General features: G+C 40.1%; 1 protein-coding gene across 3 annotated transcripts; it reads right to left on the reverse strand.

Moving 5' to 3' along the window:
- Positions 1–507: 507 nt before the first annotated feature.
- On the reverse strand, positions 508–19,401 carry CENPI (centromere protein I). 3 transcript variants are annotated; one of them, XM_040614210.1, is made up of 21 exons: positions 19,336–19,401; positions 17,414–17,739; positions 16,988–17,125; positions 15,921–16,039; positions 14,664–14,771; positions 13,384–13,432; positions 13,024–13,070; positions 11,635–11,724; positions 10,043–10,171; positions 9,615–9,779; positions 9,199–9,319; positions 8,908–8,999; positions 8,474–8,591; positions 8,310–8,374; positions 7,749–7,846; positions 7,202–7,337; positions 5,292–5,416; positions 4,148–4,196; positions 3,789–4,022; positions 2,114–2,155; positions 508–1,755 (listed from the first exon to the last, which is right to left on the reverse strand). In XM_040614210.1, the coding sequence occupies exons 2-21, from the start codon at positions 17,610–17,612 to the stop codon at positions 1,624–1,626; spliced, it is 2,256 nt and encodes a 751-aa protein (XP_040470144.1). In that variant the 5' UTR covers positions 17,613–17,739; positions 19,336–19,401; the 3' UTR covers positions 508–1,623. The 3 variants fall into 3 exon arrangements, with proteins under 3 accessions (XP_040470144.1, XP_040470146.1, XP_040470145.1); XM_040614212.1 differs by lacking the exons at positions 508–1,755; positions 2,114–2,155; positions 3,789–4,022 and adding an exon at positions 4,672–4,832 and having other exon boundaries at positions 4,175–4,196; XM_040614211.1 differs by lacking the exons at positions 508–1,755; positions 2,114–2,155; positions 3,789–4,022; positions 4,148–4,196 and adding an exon at positions 4,208–4,832.
- Positions 19,402–19,485: the final 84 nt, after the last annotated feature.

A 19,485-nucleotide genomic window follows, 5' to 3' on the forward strand; every position in this document is an offset into this window, starting at 1 on the left:
AGCAATATGGAAGTACAAGTCTGGTCAACACCTGACAACTGTATGGTGTAAGGACAAATGCTAAGGATCCTTAAGGAACGCAGTATGCAGGCTTTCCAGCTTAAGTGCCAGCATTTCCAATACCTTCCTGGAAGTAGCTTCATAGAAAAATAGGAGCTACAGAGCTCTCCTTCTTGGGTCCTTAGCCAAAACCTTTAAGGAGTCTAACAATAGGCAACACTATTAATAGGAACTGCCAGCCAGTGATGGTAAGATAGTCCTCAGCCAACAAGCTGAGCTGGTCCAAAACAACAGTACCAGCCTTTAAAGGAGATAACTGATCATATGTTAGGGCCACATCTTGAAACATATCCACTTAGAGGAATTTGTAATTTGTGGAGCTTCCCCCGTTGAAAATATAATCATGATTTTTTAAGATCTTTCTCTTGACAGAAGTGAGCAAGCAGCACTTACAGTAGCTGAAATAATACAGTCAAATAAGAAAGGGCGATATTTAGTCTAAGTGGATCTCGCAAATTTCTCATTCAGTCTTTATTGAAAAATTTTCTTATTCTCTTGAGAGAATATAATATGCATATTAACCAGATCATCTATTTGAGCCAAGTACGGTACTCAACCTAGAGCCAGTCTGATTTTAAGAGGATGAAGAAACCAAACACATCCTTAGTGGCTCTGGAGTCACTCTCAGGACTGATCCCTTTACTAGACCAAAGTACAGATTCACAATGCAAAATTCAATGTAATCTGACCCATCTTTCAAGTGGTTACAATTCCATTTTACAACAGTGAAATATGAGACTCAAGTTCAGCTTCTCTGAACTTCTAACTCAGTGTTCAAATAAAATGGCATGTTGGAAACATTTTACAGAATATAAATTATATATATGCACACATATACAACATGTACAGAACTAAAAACATGAAAAGGAAAGCTACATTTGCACTTAATAGAAAACGATGAGCTAGAGGCAACATTGTTCAAATGCTCAAATCGTTGCTAAGCCATCAACTGAGCACCAAATTTTCCAGCTGCGTTAGAAGAACATTTTAAGTACGTTAGCAAAAAGGTCTTTGGGAAGCTTCACAATGGAAGTGAAGTTCAGAAAGGTCAGTTTGGTCAAAGCCAGTCTGTTAAAAGCCAGTATATACACAGGCAACTGGGAAACTTTTAGTGCTCCAATCTGGTATATATATGGTATCCCAGAAAATCTGATTAAATTGTTTCTTATAATCTACTGTCAAGGAATGCAAAGCAGGTCAGGGATCAACATTACTTATAAATGAAGCGACATGGTTCATTGCAGTTTTGAGATGGAAGATGTCTGTTTCTTAATCGGAGCAGATACTCCAGCAAATAAAAATGAAGATGAAAAAATGTGGATGAGGTCAGCAGCTTCAGATCAGAGAAGTTCAGCAAGGAAAAGAGGGAGCTCAGTGTCAGTGAACCAAGCCAGCCTAAGCATTCCTTCAGTGTCTTCGCTTCCCTAAAATAGATGTCAGTACAAAAATGCAGACAAGGGGAATTCATTCTTTCCCAGAGGAAAGAAACAGAGCAATTAGTGACACAGTTCACTATATACCCTTCTTGTTCCAGAAGTTAAAAGGCTCCAGCAAGTCCCAGGGTCACGCTTTCACACTCCCTGCTTTACTGTGAGAGGCCTGGGAAACACGATTGATGCTGCTTTCAATAAAGACCTTCAAGCCTTTTAAACCTTGCGCATAGAGATATTCCAGATACCAGTTCCACTTCTTTCCCTACAAAACCAGAAAGAATAGTCAGGTGTGCAGAACATAGCGTTGTCTGTCTCTTAAGCCAGTCTGAAAAGGTCTGCAAATACCGTCTTCCGGTTTGACAACATCCATCTGTTCCTAAATATCCAAACTTTTTGCTTATGTATTACACATTCTTAGCCTGAACGTGACAAATCGTGAACTTTTATTTAATATTAAGATGTTTATAAATCCCAGTTCTAAAATGAGCAAAGTCTACTGGATCAACAGTGAACATGTCAGGAACCAAATGAACATGGATATTAAAGCCTTCATTCCATCACTAATGGTGATGCCTTGAAAATTGCCTGGTTTTGCTTCACTAAACCAAGAAAAATCTTACCTTGATTAAACTGAAGTTGAAGGTGGTATCATCTGGCCAAGCCTTAAGGAGAGGGAATAAAAATAGTATCAAATCAGATAAAAAGCATGTCCAGAGTTGTCGGGCCTCTGCTTAGCCCACTCCTAAACTGAGAATTGCAAGTGTGCAAAGAACTTCAGGGAAATTTTAAATCATGCTTCAGAATGGGCTTCTACCATCAGCGTGCCCACAAGTGGTAACAATATGGAGACCCTCTTGCCCTGTGCTGCAGCATTACTGGATAGCAACAGAGACTATTTATAGGTATCTTTAACCATTGTCTCTCTACAGTGTAAAAGCCACCCCCTCAAAACATTAGATAGATAATTCCCAACAATGAGAAAGAGCAAGAGGAGAGAATCTACTGACATTAAATTATTGCTTGTGTTCTCCGAGTGTGCTGCAGAGCAGTGCCCTCTGGTGCTCAGCACAGTATCTAAGAAAAGATGGCACTGCAGCTAAATAGTTTTTCCTGTCTTGAGACAGATCTGTGATAGTTGCTAAGCAATACCTCTTTCTTGGTTCTGAAGTAGGAAGAATGCAAAAGTTCTCCATCAGAAAGTTTTGGAGAGGTTTTTTTGTTTGTTTATTTGGTTTGGGTATGTTTTGCTGTGTTTTTTGCTTTGGTTTTGTTTTCTTTTTTAACTTACAAAAGCTACAAGAAACCTCAAAACAGAAAGGATTAGACAAAAGACATGAAAAACTTCTGCTACAACAGTAGAGACACCAAGGAAAAGAAGTTGTATAGAACAAAAATAAAATAAGTCTCCTCTGGGAAAGACAAAACTTTAGTTTAATCAGCAGTAAGAGACAAACTACCTATGTTCAGGACACTGAGTATATAAATGAAGGCAAATTTGTGAAGTGTTCCTAACGAGCATTCTTTGCTTCAACTTTAACCTTAAGTTTCCCTTGCTTCATTTCAGGAATCACACCTACGCACACCTTCAGCACGCCAGTGTTCCTCAAAAAAATGGTATCTTTGTGCACCCTTTGGATGGCCTACAAGACCCAATTTCTCAGAGCAGCATGCACATCTTGAAACAACTCTGGCAAGCTGCTCCCTCCACTATTCAGTAACTGCATTGGACACATGATGACACCTGGAATTCACAACTGCTACTAGCAGAGCTTGTATCAGACAATACAAGACAGTACCATATTATCTCACTCCTGTACTTGAAGTAGTTACTTGTATTTCTTGTTTAATAAGCCATTCTCAAAAGCTACTGCAAGAACCAGAAAGCACTGCTAAAAAGTTCAACTGCGTGCACCTGAATACAATTCAACTACTTCTTTCTTGACTTCCTGAAATTTAAATGTTTAGGTCACGCTCCATATTTTGTGGGGCAGGACAGTACCGGGATGCTTATACTGAATTATTTATTTCTTTATTTAGCTATTTTAGTTCTATCCTCAAAATTATCATAAGCACAAATTCAGATCTAAAAACTGTCACATTCATGCTTTCATACCATGCAAACAGACTATTCAAATTGTGCCACTGATCTGACAAAAACACAGAATGCCATAACAGCTTTTGAAAGCTCAGTTGACTACAAGTCAGCCAGTAGAATGAGAAACACTTCTTTAGAGAAACTGTCAAGACAGTACATCTGGTGCTGCCAAAAGCCCAGTTGCTGACCTACACCATTACCTGCTGCAGGAAGTGGACAGCATAGCCCATCAGGGCTGGATGGTAGACAATGTTAAAGCTGGTTTTGAATTCCTGCACTGCAGTTTTCTTCAGCAGTTCATCATCCATACGAAGACCTCGAGGATGAACATCCTTCTGGAATACACTGGATGTCCACAGACAACCCACCATAGCTATGACATACTGGTTGTACTCTTGGTATGTCTGCCTGCTGAACTTGAATTGCAGTATTTTCTGAGGGACAAGAACACAAATTAATAAATAGCATCCTCAAAGCAGTTGTGTACTTTCCCCAGTCCTTAAAAGGATGCCATCAGCATTCAGCCCAGCTTCCTTGCTAAGTTCATTCTAGCACATACCTGTTTACTCAGCTCATTTTCTTTTGCAGCCACCAAGTTGGTTCGATACCTGAAAAAAAAAAACAAAACCACAAAGTTAGCAAATTTTTACTACCTACCAGTGTTGAAAAAAGCTGGAGGAATGTATTAAGAAAGCTTATTTCCTCCACAGGAGAGATTACCAATCTTTACTGGTAAAAAAAGAGAGACATATGAAAAAATAACTGAAAGTGACTTTATCAATTTGGCATGGACCCACCCTTTCCAGACAGAGTAGGGAGACATCCCATAATACTAATCTCTTAAATGATTGAAACATCCCTGGTTTGCCTGGGACAGTCACCTTCATAAAGATAATATATGCAAGAATTAACATACAGCCTTAAAAATCAGCAGAAAAATGCAGCCTATTTTTAAGAAGGGACATTTTCATTCACTAAGCAGAGGAACAGAAGCCACTGGAAGTAATGCAACTTGACAGTTGTTCTATATAATAAGCACTAGCTCCTCTTATTTCCCAGAGATCATCCTGTCACGTTAATTACCCTGCAGACTCCTTGAGAAAAAGCCACATGGAGAGCCCTGTGCCAGCTGTCAGCAATTGGCTACTCTTCTTCTCAGATGCAACCACTGGAAACAACAAGGCCAAGCACAGCAGCCATGTTGGTGGATCCTACAGAGCGCTAAACACTGCTGGTGTTTGGACCTGCAGACAACATAAGGCAATCCCAAATTCCCAGGGTTTGGAGGTGGCAGAATTACTTCCTAATCAGCACACATTACAGAATTTGTAAGGAAAAGATCAAGTTTAGTGGTCAAAGCACAGGAGTGAGAAGCTGTATAGTAACTACTAGTGATTCCAGCTGGCTGACTTAAGTTGTCTCAAAGCAATATGGGAACTCCTTTCTTCACATATGAAAGATATGGAAATAATACTAGGAAAGAGGTCACAATCCTGCTATTTTGGATAACAGACAAAAAAAAAAAAGAGTAGGAACTACAGCTATAAAATCCTGTATCATGAAAGCTGGACACAACTGGAACTTTCACCTTTGCCTTGCATGGTAAGAAAAAGTAATTTCAGATTTTACAACAGAGTAATTTCATTTCCAACAGACTGAAAGAGAAGACAAGGAGTCCCTACAGCTCACAGCATTTGTAGTACCTGTACATAATGTAGCAGAGCTGATTCAAGCTGACAGAATCCATGCTGAGAAGAGCTGGATAGAAAATTCCAGCAGGAGGCATTATCAACAAAGGCAGATTGTACCCCAGATACATGTCACACACCTGCAGGAATGAAGCAAATCCAGGCAGATTACTACAGCCATTAACAAATCCCAAAGCATCTAAGAGCAAAAGACAGCATGACACTGCGTTCCAGCCAGTGCTATCAGCTTCACCTAGGAGGGAAGGCCAGGGTGAAGCAATTCCCTTTGTTTCCTTCTCAGTATGAGACACACACTGGTGAATGTCTCAGTCTCTGCTTCAACCATTTAGGTATGCCATATGTTTTGACACTGTTACTTGCAGAGACAAAACTACCCAGGATCCAAGTAAAAACGTAGCAGCCATTTATTTTTTTTTTTCCTGATCTTTTGGATCATTCTGAAATATATATAGCTGGGATTGCACTTAAACCTGACCTTGTTCCTAACCTGGTTTGCCAATACCAGCAAGCCAAACACACCGTACATCTCTTCCAGTTGGGAAATTAAATCTTTCTATTTGACCTTGCTGGAATTGCATGAACACACAATGAAGCTTTGTTCTAAGAAAAGGCGATATGGCCATAAAACATGGGTTTATCATCAGACTTATATTTAGAACTTAAGGTTGAGTTTCAAGTAAAAAAGACATTTTAAAATAATTTCTGCAGACTTTACAAGATCTTCAGCTATGACGACACTGAAAGCGATTGCTGTAACTTAACACATTACGTCCTCTATAGCTTAGCCACAGTAATTTTTCCCAAAGGTATGCATCATTCTCAGACAAGCAGTGTTCTAAGAACATGCCTATCTAGTTACTACCATTCAGACCATAACAATTAATCTGTGACAGCCCGCCATCCCAAAGATGGGCACTTTTTACATTTTGTTAGATTAGGCACAACAACTGTTTTAAGACTCCTTCCCTTACCCTCCTAACAGATTTTTCACCAGATTGTTTGCCAGACCTTCACCTTTCCTCCTGCCCTCAGTACAGCTATACCATGTAAGGCATAGGCAGATATTTGTAATTTAACTGAATTACTGATATTTTCAGAAAGCTAGACTTTGTACTTAATATCTCAGCTGCATGATTTTAGAAATCTCTGGGAGTTCTGAATACATAAGCAAAATGTCAAGAAAAAATTAAAATCCTAGTTGTCTGCTAGAGCACCAATAATCATATATCCAAGGGTGCATGACTCCCTGTATATTTCCATAAAAATGAATATTCATTTATTTTAACACAGCCTTATAACAAGTGCTGTTGCCCATTAGTTTTGTGCATTTTTAACAGACATTTTAGTCACAAGTAGATCCCAGAACTATCGTTGTTTTTTCTACTCATCACAATTTTATTCAAATTGTAGAAGCAACAGCTGCATGGCTGGAGTTCACGTGGCAGTAAGCACATCTACAGAGAGGATGTGAGGAAGCTACAGAATAGGCATAAGCCTATTTTATGCTTCTTAGTTTGTCTACAGGACAAACTGAAAAAACCTTCAATTTTTAAGGGAACATTTAAGAAAAAATATCAGGATATGTTGTTTGAAATTGAACTGAACGTTCTTCTTTTCTATAAATTAGCTTTAAACTTGTTATGCCATATTGTTACTTCCCTTTCATAGTTCACCTCTAATTTAAGATTAGCCACTTTCCAGCAGTGTATTCTGTTCTGCCTATGGATGCAGCAGCAGCAGCAGCTATCACCTGTAGATCTACCAAGTATTGGGAACATTCTTGCATTTAACCACAAAGTTCTGTAAATTATAGTGAGGAAGGTGTTTTCATGCTCTAGCTGTAAAAGTGCTAACAGTCTTTAGAGTACTGGGATTTTGAAAGTCAAAATGAATGGGATACATACGGTCTCATAGAAATCCAAGATGAAGTACAGCAAGAAAGTAGTATTATTTTCCAAACGCAACGCAACAGTAGAGATCCATCCGACAAAGTGGACAAGTTCAGCCACTGTGTTCACTAGTCCAGAAAGAGTGGTATTCCTGCAGCAATGGCATGATGCAATGTTAGTATACACACCTCTTTGCAAACGGTAAAGAAGGGTAAACAAGAAACTGAAGATTATCCTTTTGCTGCACCAGGCATTCAGCAACATGCATTTGCTCTTCAGTATACCCACTAACACATTGTTACCAATATTATAAACATGTCAGCTGCTAGTGTTACAAGGATTTTGACCTCTGGACATTTCAGTTTTCAATGTCAACAGAAATACTTCTAAAAAAAGAACAAACAGGATTGACAAGGTAGTTTACAATATAGAAGGTTAATAATGCTGTAATGTTTATGCTAAGTCAGTCTTTATGCTAGATAATAGGGCTAGAACGTATATATAAATACACTAGTGAACAATGTACAGAGCACTGTATCGCACTTATTTCAGACAAACTTACAAAGAATGGACTTGAAAGCCAGACTCTGAATTCAGATGAATCACATGCCAATTTAACCAGTTACACAACAGCTCTTTGAGGCTCTCAAGAACACTGCACTGCAAGAGACAAAAAAGAAAACAGGCTGACAGCAATTTATATAAGTGAATTACACTAAATAAAAAATGCCATGAGAATTGACATATACAAGGAATGATACCAAGAGTTTCTTAGTGAGATAATTGCATGTCCCCTTGATCTGAATGTATGCATTACATAGCTTTTCTTGGCGAATGTGAGTTTCAAATACTGAGTTAAAATTGCAATAAACCAAACCAGCTATTGTCTTGCATACTACCAGCTCTTTTTATTTCCAGTGCCCTAGTTTAATTCCAGTCAAAAAAGAAAATCTCAAAGGCACTCAAATTCCTGAAGAAGTTACATTGTAAGTATATATTTTACCCTTATTTGGGCACAGACTTCCCCAAAAGAAGTCCCCTATACAATGCCTCAGACTGCTACACCTAAGTGCAGACAGCAATATCAACTAGAATAAACAGCCACTGCATTCACTTAAATTACCTTAAAGTAAAGGGATGATGTGAAAAAGAGCTGTGCCAGAGGATCATAGAGATGTGACTTCATTTCTGAAAAAAATGAGAAACCAGTATGATAATCTGTGCACAAATTTTATCCCCCAAGATCAGACACTGTCCAGCCTCACCCAAAGGATGTACAACACATACCAGAGAAACTGTTAAGGGGGATCCAACTCACAAGCCTGAGGAATTGTGATCGGCAGGAGAAGCCGTCCCAGAGAGGAAGGCTCCTATACAGGAACTCTTCACAGGAAGAAAATCCCTCCTACAAAGCAGAGGATGAACATTCAAAAATTCATCTTATATGCCTGCACCTTGCCAGCCTCACTTCACCCTGGAAAAGGGGCTTACACCTCCTTCCTGCCATACAATTCACCAGGACATTCAAATTATCATTCTCAAATTTTTTTTCCTGCAGGAAACAAGGCCATCTCCAGAAAAATCGACCTACTCTAAGAATATGTATTTTTATTAATTGAGACAATGTCACTTCTCAGAGATACTACAGGAAACAGGTAAGTCCCAAAAGTGTGTTACGACAAGACTGTGAATTCCTTGGCTTACACAAAACGGGCACTTACCTGCAAAAAGCACTCTGTTTTGTAGACAGTCTCCAGGAAGTCCTTGAATTCTTCTTCATGTTGGTAATTATCAGCCACACACCAGGTGCATTCTAAATCAGAAAGCATACTGTATTTGAATATGAACACAGCAAGAACAACAATCAGAAACAAAATCCAGTTTTCCTCCAGTTGTTATAAGCCTATGTGATTATCACTATAAGACTGAATAGCACAGTACCATTGTTGAAAGGTGACAAGCCTCACACAATCTTTACCTCCCTACCATGCAAAGTAATACCAAGCTCCTACCTTCCTGAAGAACCTGGCTCATCCAATAGTACAGCCTCAAGAAAACAGATTCATCTTTGATGCAATTCATATAGTGAAGCAATAAAGGGTTTGTTAGCACTGAACCCATCTGGGAAGGAAACTGCAAGAGAAATCAAGAAAAAGTTATTTAATATTTACATCAGCAAGTTGCTAGAGAATCTCATTCTATCAGTTGTCCAGTCCTTTTACCAGTAACAAGACCATCTCCAGTTGTTATTGGAGTATATACACCAGTGACAAGACCAACTCCAGATGAGTTCTGACCCTCAGGTAGGACTAGATGCTGTTAGAACTAGGTAGTCCACACACTCTTCACATATAAGCAGGGCATAGAGGAATATAGTTTGATCTCTGAAAACATTCAGTGAGCTTACCAAGACCTTCCTGAAACTCACCTCTAGACGGTGGATATTTTGTAGGAGCTGAGGAAAGGTCTGTAGCTGCTCCACTGGAAAAGACTCATTCATCCTGTACAAATCAACATGTTTTTTTTCCCTGTCCTCTTCTAAATCATTTTTGTTTGTACTGTTTGCAGGTATAATCAACTGGGTATTCCATTTCTGTAGAAAAGAAACATAAATGAATAGCAATGACTCAGTTTCCAATGCAATCAGGTATGCTTGTGACCAGCATTCCTGTAAAGACCCTGGTTTTTGCAAAAAAGGTATCCAGGCTTTCATTATAATGGGAATGCTGCATTTCTGTATAGCTACTCCACCCTTCCCAGTGCTGAAATAAAGCCTGACTCCCAGTATTTGGCAATATTCATAATTAAAGTAGCTACTTGACACCTTCTAGGGTCTACCTTAGGCCCATAACCTACCCTTTTTCGTGACCGAAGTTGAACTGTGCCTAAGAACAGCAGCCGGGGCACTGGAGAGTTCTGTTTGTTTCTTTGCCTTACTGCATTGATTGCTGCTTTCCATGGGCCCTCTGAATTCTTGAAATAAGTCTGAAAATATAAATCAGATATCTATACAAGAAGTCAAACTAAAGCAAAGCAACAGAAAGATCAGTTTCTAGCCTAATAAACATCACCACAGTATGTGTAATACACTCAACTCTGCTTGACAGACCAAGAGGCTAGGTTTTCACAGCACGGAACTCTCATCACTCCTCAGTTTCATTACCTTTTATGACTACAACTCAAGTTATGCTTTTATTTCCTTCTGGTGTCCCCTTCTTCAGAAGAAATCTCCAGCACTTCTGATTTATAATCCTCATTGAGATCAATCATCAGTTCGTAGATTAAATCTCAAGTATACATTGAAATAAAACATGACCAAGGTATGCTTTTGCAAGTTGCTAGGAAAGTTTCCCAAATTCAGCATCAGTGATACCCACCAAACAGAACGATTCCATGAGTAATCAAGTCCTCAAGTTAATGTAGATACTACTGCTAAAAAGAAAACTGAAAAAATGAACCCAACACCTTTTCTGCACAAAACGTTTTGTCACTTCAATTACAATGAGCCTTTAAATCCCAATCAAGTGCCAAGCCATCATAAAAGTATCCAGATTGGTTTGGGTCTAGGTAATCAAGCTATTATTATACAATCAACACAGTTTATTCATAAAAACAGTTGAAGATGTACTTGGGTTTTAGTTGCTAGTTATTTCACTTCTGTGCATGCCAAAAAATGTAAATTCTCCAACAGACAGCACAATGCTAAGTATAAATTTATACAGCAAAGTACATAAGCAGATTGAAATCTAACAAGCTTTCTTTTATAGAAACACAACTTGCCTACATATAAATTGTCTTCTAAAAAAAGTCAAAAAAACAAAACAAACCCTAAGTCTATCCCATTGAAGTAACAAAAGAAAATTTGTTGCAGAATTTAGGTCTTGCTGCTAATTTCCTATACATATATTCAGTTTCTTCTACATATGTTCTACTTGGTCAAAGGGCTAAGCATACATGTAGGCCTCTCTAAAAGCAGAGTAATTTTTTGCTGTTACCTTGAGGCTCTGACAAATCACCTTACTATATTTTTTCCCCACTTTTTTCTCTTTCTTATGGCATAGACTTCTCAAGTGGGAAGTTACTTACTGACTTCCATTGTTATTTGTACTTAAAGTGAGCAACTTGAACAATGCCTAGTCCAAATAAGACACCTGGTTTCCTGAAGAACTTAACTTTGTGTGAAACAAGTCAAAACCAGCAAAAACACCAAAAGGAGGATTAAAGTAATCCTCGTAAGGATAAAAGTGGATACCATTCCATTCCAAATCATCTCATTGTGCTGAAGAGGAAAGAAAACACAAGGAATCCTCATTAAGTCTGATTTTTCCAGTGAAAAGAGTAAATAGAATTAATCTTCACCACTAAATCATGGTACAGCTTAAGTGGAGATCTTGGTACAAATACTGGTGTAAGTACTGGTTCCAAATAGATTAAATCCAGTTCCTTACCTTCACTTTCCCAGGAAGGGTTATCGTCACCAGCTCAGGACAGAAGATTTTGTAAAGTGATAGCAGAGCCTGCAGATGAGACTGCATTCCCTGTAAAATAGCAGCACAAGAGGAAAAATGTGGGGGATGTATTTAATATACAAATGGAATACTGTATTCTAGAAGCAAAAAAACCCCCAGTGATTACTAAAAGCTTTCTAAAGCTACATGTCAGTAAGTAACCGTACATGAACAACTGCAAATGAAATGAAGGACAGGAACTGTGTCAGTATCACAGGAAGGGGACTGAAGAAGGAACTTGCTGTAGTCAAAACTAATAAAAAGGAACTTAATCAACAGTCTTCAGCTGTCTAAATGCTCCAAAACCACGCTGTTATAGTGTTGTGGTTTAAGCCCAGCCAGCAACCAAGTACCACGCAGCTGCTCACTCACTTCTCTCCCCCAACAGGATGAGGAAGAGAATTGGGGGGGGTGGGAGGTAAAAAACATGGGTTGAGATAAGAACAGATTAAAAATTGAAATAAAATAGGAACAGTAGCAATAACAATAATTACAATGAAGAGGAGAGGGCGAGAGAGGAATAAAACCCAAGGGGGGGGGGGGGACGGGGGACGGGAACCACCAAAAAACAAGTGATGCACAATACAATTGCTCACCACCCACTGACCCATGCCCAGCCAGTCTCCTAGCAGCGATGGGTGCTTCCCGGCCAACTCCCCCAGTTTATATACAGAGTATGTCATTCCATGGTACGGAACGTCCCTTTCGGTAGTTTGGGTCAGCTGTCCTGGCTCTGCTCCCTCCCAGCTTCTTGTGCACCTACTCTCTGGCAGAGCACGGGAAATTTCAAAAGCCCTTGACTTAGAGTAACCGCTACTTTAGCAACAACTAAAACAGTGTGTTATCAACATTATTTTCAGACTGAATCCAAAACACAGCACTGCACCAGCTACTAAGAAGAAAATTAACTCTATCCCAGCAAAAACCAGGACATACGGGTTTTCTTACAAAAAAACAGGACAAGATCCTCTACAATCTTCTATTTCTCAGTCGCTTTTGTTACTACTAGAAAAAGGAAGAGGAATAGAAAATGAAAAGTGGTAATACATAAATTAAGCTGTCCCTTGTTTCAGAGGTTTTACCACGCCTAGCCATAAAATGTATAGCTTTGTGCATGCCATTGCATGTGCTCGCAAAACGCAAATGAGAATTAGGGACGCACATTCAAGATAGACAAGGCTTGATGCTACAAAGACTACAACCTACTATTCCAAGTCTAACCTTGTCCTGAGACACTAGCCAACGCTGCTCCATCCTGTAAGGACATCAGTCTTACAAAATGCCTTATTAACCACAGTTCAAACACTGGAAGATCTAAAATAAACTCACCATTTTTGCTTGGAGGTCAAGCAGTCTCCTAATCCGAAAAGGTTTGACTGGAAATACAATTAAGAACATAATGGATTTAAAAAATACTATCAGACATTCAAGCAAAAATGCAATATCACTTTTATTATAGAAAGTCACAGCAAAGCAATCAGAACCAATCAGTCTTTCTAGGCTAATAGACAGGTTTCCAATTCAGAAAGCGTTACACAAATCAGACTGACCTACCATCTCATGCTTCCTTGCCTCAAAAGCAATATATTGGCTAGTCATTGTATTAGCTCCATTGGAAGAAAAGGCAGCGCCAGCAAAAAGAATAAGACACAAAACGGTATTCCATCTCATATAATTGGATAGACTCACCATTTTCTTTCCTGGTCAGCAGGTAGAGCAGGTGGCAGACATAAGGGCACTGCAAAGAAAAGGCAGCAATGAACTACCCTGCATGTGCAGACTGCTAACCAGGATACACTAAAAGCAACATACAGGCTTCACAAGTTAATACTGTTTCATTCAGTTGGCTGCACTGTGTCCCCGTTAGGGCAGAGTATACCCTACTTCCCCCCTCAGGAAACAGCATGTTTTTCACGTCACATACGTCAGTTTTATTTAGAAATATTATCTGCACTATGAACAGTCCCTATAGTAAGACTGGAGCTCACTGCATATATTGATTATGTTCCAAAAACCAATCTAGATATCTCAGGAGCCAGCAGTGAAAGTACAATTACATTTTCAAACAGAAAGGCACCTTTGAATCAAAATAATTAGAGCTTCTAACTACACTTGAGACTGTAAGGGTCTTAAATTAGTTTCACACCAACTCCAGCATGCTTTCCAATTGGTCCATCATGCTTGAAAATACTGTTTTAAAGAGTAAGAACTTAAATCAGTTTTATGAAAAGGTTATAACTAATAAAAACATGAAACTATTAAAGTCTTTCCAAGAAATAAAACTCAAACTTCAGGAACTTTAAAAGTCTTAATGACAAAATATTCTAAACTGAAAGAATATCAACTATTTCATTTCTGTCTCATATGACTGCCAAGACCATCTTAATATGAACTGAATCCAAACACTTCTAATATTCCAGCACCTGGATTTTATAGTTGCCATAAAGCATAAATCTCCTGATTGCTTGTTCTCATTTAAACTATATCTCAAATCAATTCATTAGAACACCATTTAGTTTTTCACCTTTAAATAAATATTGCTATAAAACGTGCTGCATACCTCACGCTAAAAGAAAAAAACATCAGTTTCTCCCCAGGAGTGGGAGACTTCACCTGCTGATGTCCAATATAAAAGGCAATCCCAGAGACTGCAGCAGCATCATAGTTACTCTTGGGTATTTAGACAGAATATCCTGTCACTGTTTGTGATGCAGGCTAACAATGCTTGGAAACATATTTAAACAACCAGACCACAGCACTGAAAGTAAATTAACCCTACAGTACTTCCCTGTTTATGAATTTAAGTTTTACTCATCAATCTTAGAATGCAAAATGAAAAAAACAATTCCAGCCATCAGAAAATAGCCTCTAACCAACAGTTACTCCAGACTACTTTGAGTATTAACATGCATACTAATGAACATTTAGGTTTATTTTGTCGATTCCACATATTCTTCAGCTATCCTTACCATCTTCTCATCTTGCAGGAAGGAAAAGAAGAAACCGTAGAGGGCATAAATTTGTTCCTTGTGATCAATGAAGTCAAACATTGTGATCAGCCATTTTAAAAAAAGCAGCTGCAGGCAAGAAAAAAAGACATATTACATTGTGATGGGCAAAAGCAAGACCAACCGATCACTAGCTGATTTAAGAGACACAACCATTAAGGTTACACGCCACTCTCAAGGACAACCAGATAGCTACAGATGAGCAGTATAGGAATAATTTAGCTATGGAAGAAAGTCTGCCAAAAGCACAAACACCCGTATCAGAATGGAAAAAGCAGCTGAGATCCGAGTATGCACTAACCATCAAATATGATCTGAGGGCCCCTCACAAGACAGACATTGAGGTACTGGAGCACATCCAAAGAAGGGCAACAAAGCTGGTGAAGGGCCTAGAGCACAAATCTTATGAGAAGCAGCTGAGGGAACTTGGGGAATATAGCCTGGGAAAAAGGAGGCTCATGGAAGACCTTATGCTCTCTACAACTACCTGAAAGTAGGTTGTAGCAAGGCAGGTATCAGTCTCTTTTCCCAAGTAGCAAGTGATAGGACTTGCTATCTACTCATTAAGAGGAAAGAGCCTCAAATTGCACAAGGGGAGGTTGAGACTGGATGTTAGGAAAAATTTCTTCATGGAAAGGGTGGTCAAGCATTGGAACAGACTGCCCAAGGGAGTGGTTGAGGCACTGTACCTGCAGGTATTTAAGACACATAGATGTGGTGCTTTAGGGACATGGCTTAGTGGTAGACTTGGCAGTGTTAGGTTAACAGCTGGACTTGATCTTAAAAGTCTTTTTCCAACCTAAACGATTCTATGATGTAAACTTTGGGGAGACTATGTGAAGACAAAAGACTGTTTTGCTAATGTTAAGTCAAGTCCTGCTGCCATGGCCAAAGTACACAGAACCTATGGGATACCCTTGCTGAAGATGGTGAAGAATGCCTCACATAGCTGAAGTATTTCACAGAAATATTGGTGGAGAAACCATTCCTAAGGAATTCAGATACGTAAGGCAAGCAGGAACTGTGCAAACTTCCAATCACACTTAAAAAAAGCATTCTTCAGTTCCCACTGCCATTCCAGCAATGGGGGTGTCTGCCAACCTTTCTAAATGACAGTATGTTAGGTAAGTATTTCCAGGATTTTTGCTTCCTGAAAATAATCTGTCCTCACCACCCCTGTGCAGAAGCAATAACTACTGTGAGCATTTACTAAGTTACCTGGACATTGCCTGAGCATTTGCCGACACAGAGCCAAGATACAGATGAAACCACAGAATTTTCTGGTATTACTGAGGCTGGAACCAGGCTCTTCAGTAAATGAGTATTCAGTGTATCAGCTGGAAAATACACAATTTTAAATAAGACTGTGCTCATGTACCAGGTTCTTTAATAGGGTTTTGCAGCTTCAGTCAAAATTTCCTCTGGACAAGATTATTCAAAGCTTCATTGCTTAAATTAACAGCACACAAGAATCTAGTAGGGACTTGACTATCTCTCAATTTTTTTGAGGTACAGTTCTTCCCAACTTAAAGAAAGAAAACAGAATATCGAGTATTGGCAAGACAACCAAAAGTAACACAATTTTCTGGTAATATTCAACAACCAGTTCCTTCAGCAAAAGTCTATATGACTGTCAGTCAGACATCAGCAGATTAATGTTCTGGAGGTAAGCTAGTAATTTTAAATCAAGAACAGCACTAAATGACTTGCATAGTGGGAAACAAATCTTGTGTGCTCCTCTAGGGTTGGAGGGAGGGGGAAGTTTAGGGGGTTTTATTTTTATTGAATATTTCATTATTTAGAAGCACCAATGTTGGCCACCACTTCTAAGAAAGCAGCATAATGGCTGCACTGACACTGCTGAATTGATTGTTAGGATGACATTTTAAATTTATCAAATCTCACTAACACAACTATGTGTTTGTTCAATTATTTTGATCAAAGAAACCTATACAAACAGTTACAACAAGGAAAAAGACACAATGACTGCTAAGGACACCCTTTAAGCCTATCAGAGACCTGCAGTTACAAGCAAAGGAAATAAGCTTCTCAAAAAATATCTGTAACAAGCTGAAATGTCTTTCTGGATATCACTCCCCTGTAGCAAGAACTGAGGTTATTTTTAGCATGAACTCAGAAATTACACTGAAACATTCCAGAAAGATTTTATGCTTCATATAAGTACCTACAATACAGTCACCGTAAACACATTATCTCAAGCAGGTTTGACTAGAGGGGAAAAAGATGTTCTCAGAAAACATGCGAGTAGTACATAAACATTTTACCAAATTTGCCACTGAGTGCCACATTTAGCAATATAGCAAATCCTTCAGGGGGTAACCCTCTTTGCAAGGCAATGCTTTCCACAGTAGTCAAGTGTTTCTGCAGAGTGTGGTCCTTTTTCAGTGAAACACTATCTTGAACTAGGGGGGAAAAAAAAAAAAAAGATGACAAACACAAGGATGAAACAGCTGAACTGAAAATTAACTATTTTAAACTTCTCTGCATGGTCCTTACATATATTCCTTTTTGTTGGGTTCTGTATATATTAATAGAAAGGGGAAAACCTTTTAAGGCATTAAAAAATTATTACAAAGCTCAGGCATTAAAGAGAGAAAACAGCAGGTAAAATCATTTTATTGTTATTGTTACTAAAAATTTAGTTATTATCCTTTTCAGTCCAAGGTACCTAACCTTAAAACTGCTCTTACCTTTCTCAAAGAAGCTCAAAGCTTGCTCAAGAGAGTCTGGCTTGCTGCCATTTTTCTGATCGTTAGGAGACTGATGATTCTGAACACTTTTTTCAGGGTCAATTCTCCCTCCTTTTTGCCATGCAGAGAGATCGGTTTGATGTTTATGGTGAACTTGCAGAGGCTGCTTTGGGGTCTTAGAAGTCTGACTTCGCTGCATCTTTCAGACTGCCAACTGAGACTGAAGAATTTTACTCATTTGTCACGTGGGTTCCAATCCTTCATTACAAAGCAGCAAGAAAGCAGATCAGCCTCTGACAGCTGAAGAACATCAGAGAGCTGGTTCCCTGCAAGAAAAGAAAAAATTATTTTCCTGACAAACAGACTGTAAAAGGATACTGTATAAGGTAACAAAGTAACTTGAGGAAAACATTTGGAGTTGCCTGCTCCCAAAAAGACCATACAATACTCAGAAGGTGCATAAACAGTGTATCAAAACTCCATCCTTTCTTTCATCAAAAATGGAAGAAAAAAAATCACAAACAACATTAAACCCCACTCCTTTTATTTAAAAGTTACCTGATAAAATGTTGTATAGTATTTTTATCCAAAAATTAACATAACCAGAAAGTTAACAAAACACAGTCAACAGTTTTCTTCTGAGCTTATTTTGTGGATTATCAGTTTATTTACTTGTCTGTGTATGCCAGTGTAATCAGGAAACAGGTTGTGATTTCCTGCAAGGCAGCATACGGATTTTAGAGGATCATAACAGCACTTATCTTCCTACTTTAAAAAAATTGGTTTCTTCTGCAGCCTTTCTACCTATCAACTAGGACTGAAAAAAATGACACTTTAGTACACTTCCAAGTATGAGAGCTACCAACACTGCAAAACCGCCTAGCTCCGAGTGAAATACAACCATGAAAAGCAGAATTTTCTCCTCAATATGTTGGAGATATCAACTTTTCACCCAGAAGATGTGAAATTTTACTACAATCTCCGGGATTTGGTTGAGTATGCGTGCATGTTCCTGGATTGCTGGAGCCTATCTTTTGCTTCCCAGCTTTCCTGACACAGTAAACCAGAACGATTCACAATTCACACTCCCTCTTCAGCTCTCACTTCCTTGGGACGTTAGAATCATCCCTATTTTCCTATAGGTTTGTTTGTCACTGACTTCTCTGTGCAGCGTACCAAGAAGAAATCTCTGCATAGCTATGTCAAGACCTCCTCTGAAGCACACAGTGTATTTGCATTTACAAATGAAACTTACTGACTCCAGGTGAAACGTACCCCCTCAGCATTCAAAAGCAACACCGAAGACATAGGAACTCCCACAAAAATGCTTTGCGTGATGGTGCCTAAGAATAACAGATGCTACAAAACAGCCGAAACTCCCGGTAACGACTGCGGTGCGGTTAGAGGAGCTGGAACTGACAGGTAAGGGTTGCAGAAATCGCTGAACGCTCTGGGATCTTGGCTCTTGCCCCCCGAACCGGGGCAGGCGGCTCAGGAAGGGCAGAGCCAGCAGCCCTGGGTCACCACAGCGCGGGCTGCAGCCGCAGCTCTCGCACCGGCTCCCCGGGCGCCGGCCCCACCCGTTTTGTTGTGGATTTTTTCTGGCTCTGCCAGGAAGGCCTGGTGGGGGAGAGGCCTTAACGCACAACTACCGGGCAGGCTGGCCCAGCAAAGCCACCGCCGCGCGGGCTCCGCAGTGCCAGGCGCTCCCACGCCGCTGCGGGCACGGACACCGCTGCGGGCACGGACACCCCTCTCCCCCCCCGCCCCAGCTCCCCACAGCGGCGCCCTCCGGCCGGCCGCCCGCAGCAGACCCGAGGGAGCGGAGGGAGCCGCGGTCCTCCCGGCTCAGGGGCCCCAAACCCGTCGGGAGAAACCGCCCCGGCGCGGTGCCCAGCCGGGGGTCCCGCCGCAGCCCCCACCTGCCACAGGCGCCAGCTCCAACCGCCCGCAGTTCAAACTCCGCGCCGCTCGCCGCGCATGCGCGCTGCCGCCTGCCGCGGGGGGGGAGGCGGGGGGGAGGCGGGGTCGCGGCCCGGAGCCCGGCGGCTCTGAGCATGCGCAGTGCCGCG

This window comes from Falco naumanni, chromosome 14 (genome assembly GCF_017639655.2).
Source record: "Falco naumanni isolate bFalNau1 chromosome 14, bFalNau1.pat, whole genome shotgun sequence".
NCBI classification, from domain to species: Eukaryota; Metazoa; Chordata; class Aves; order Falconiformes; family Falconidae; genus Falco; species Falco naumanni.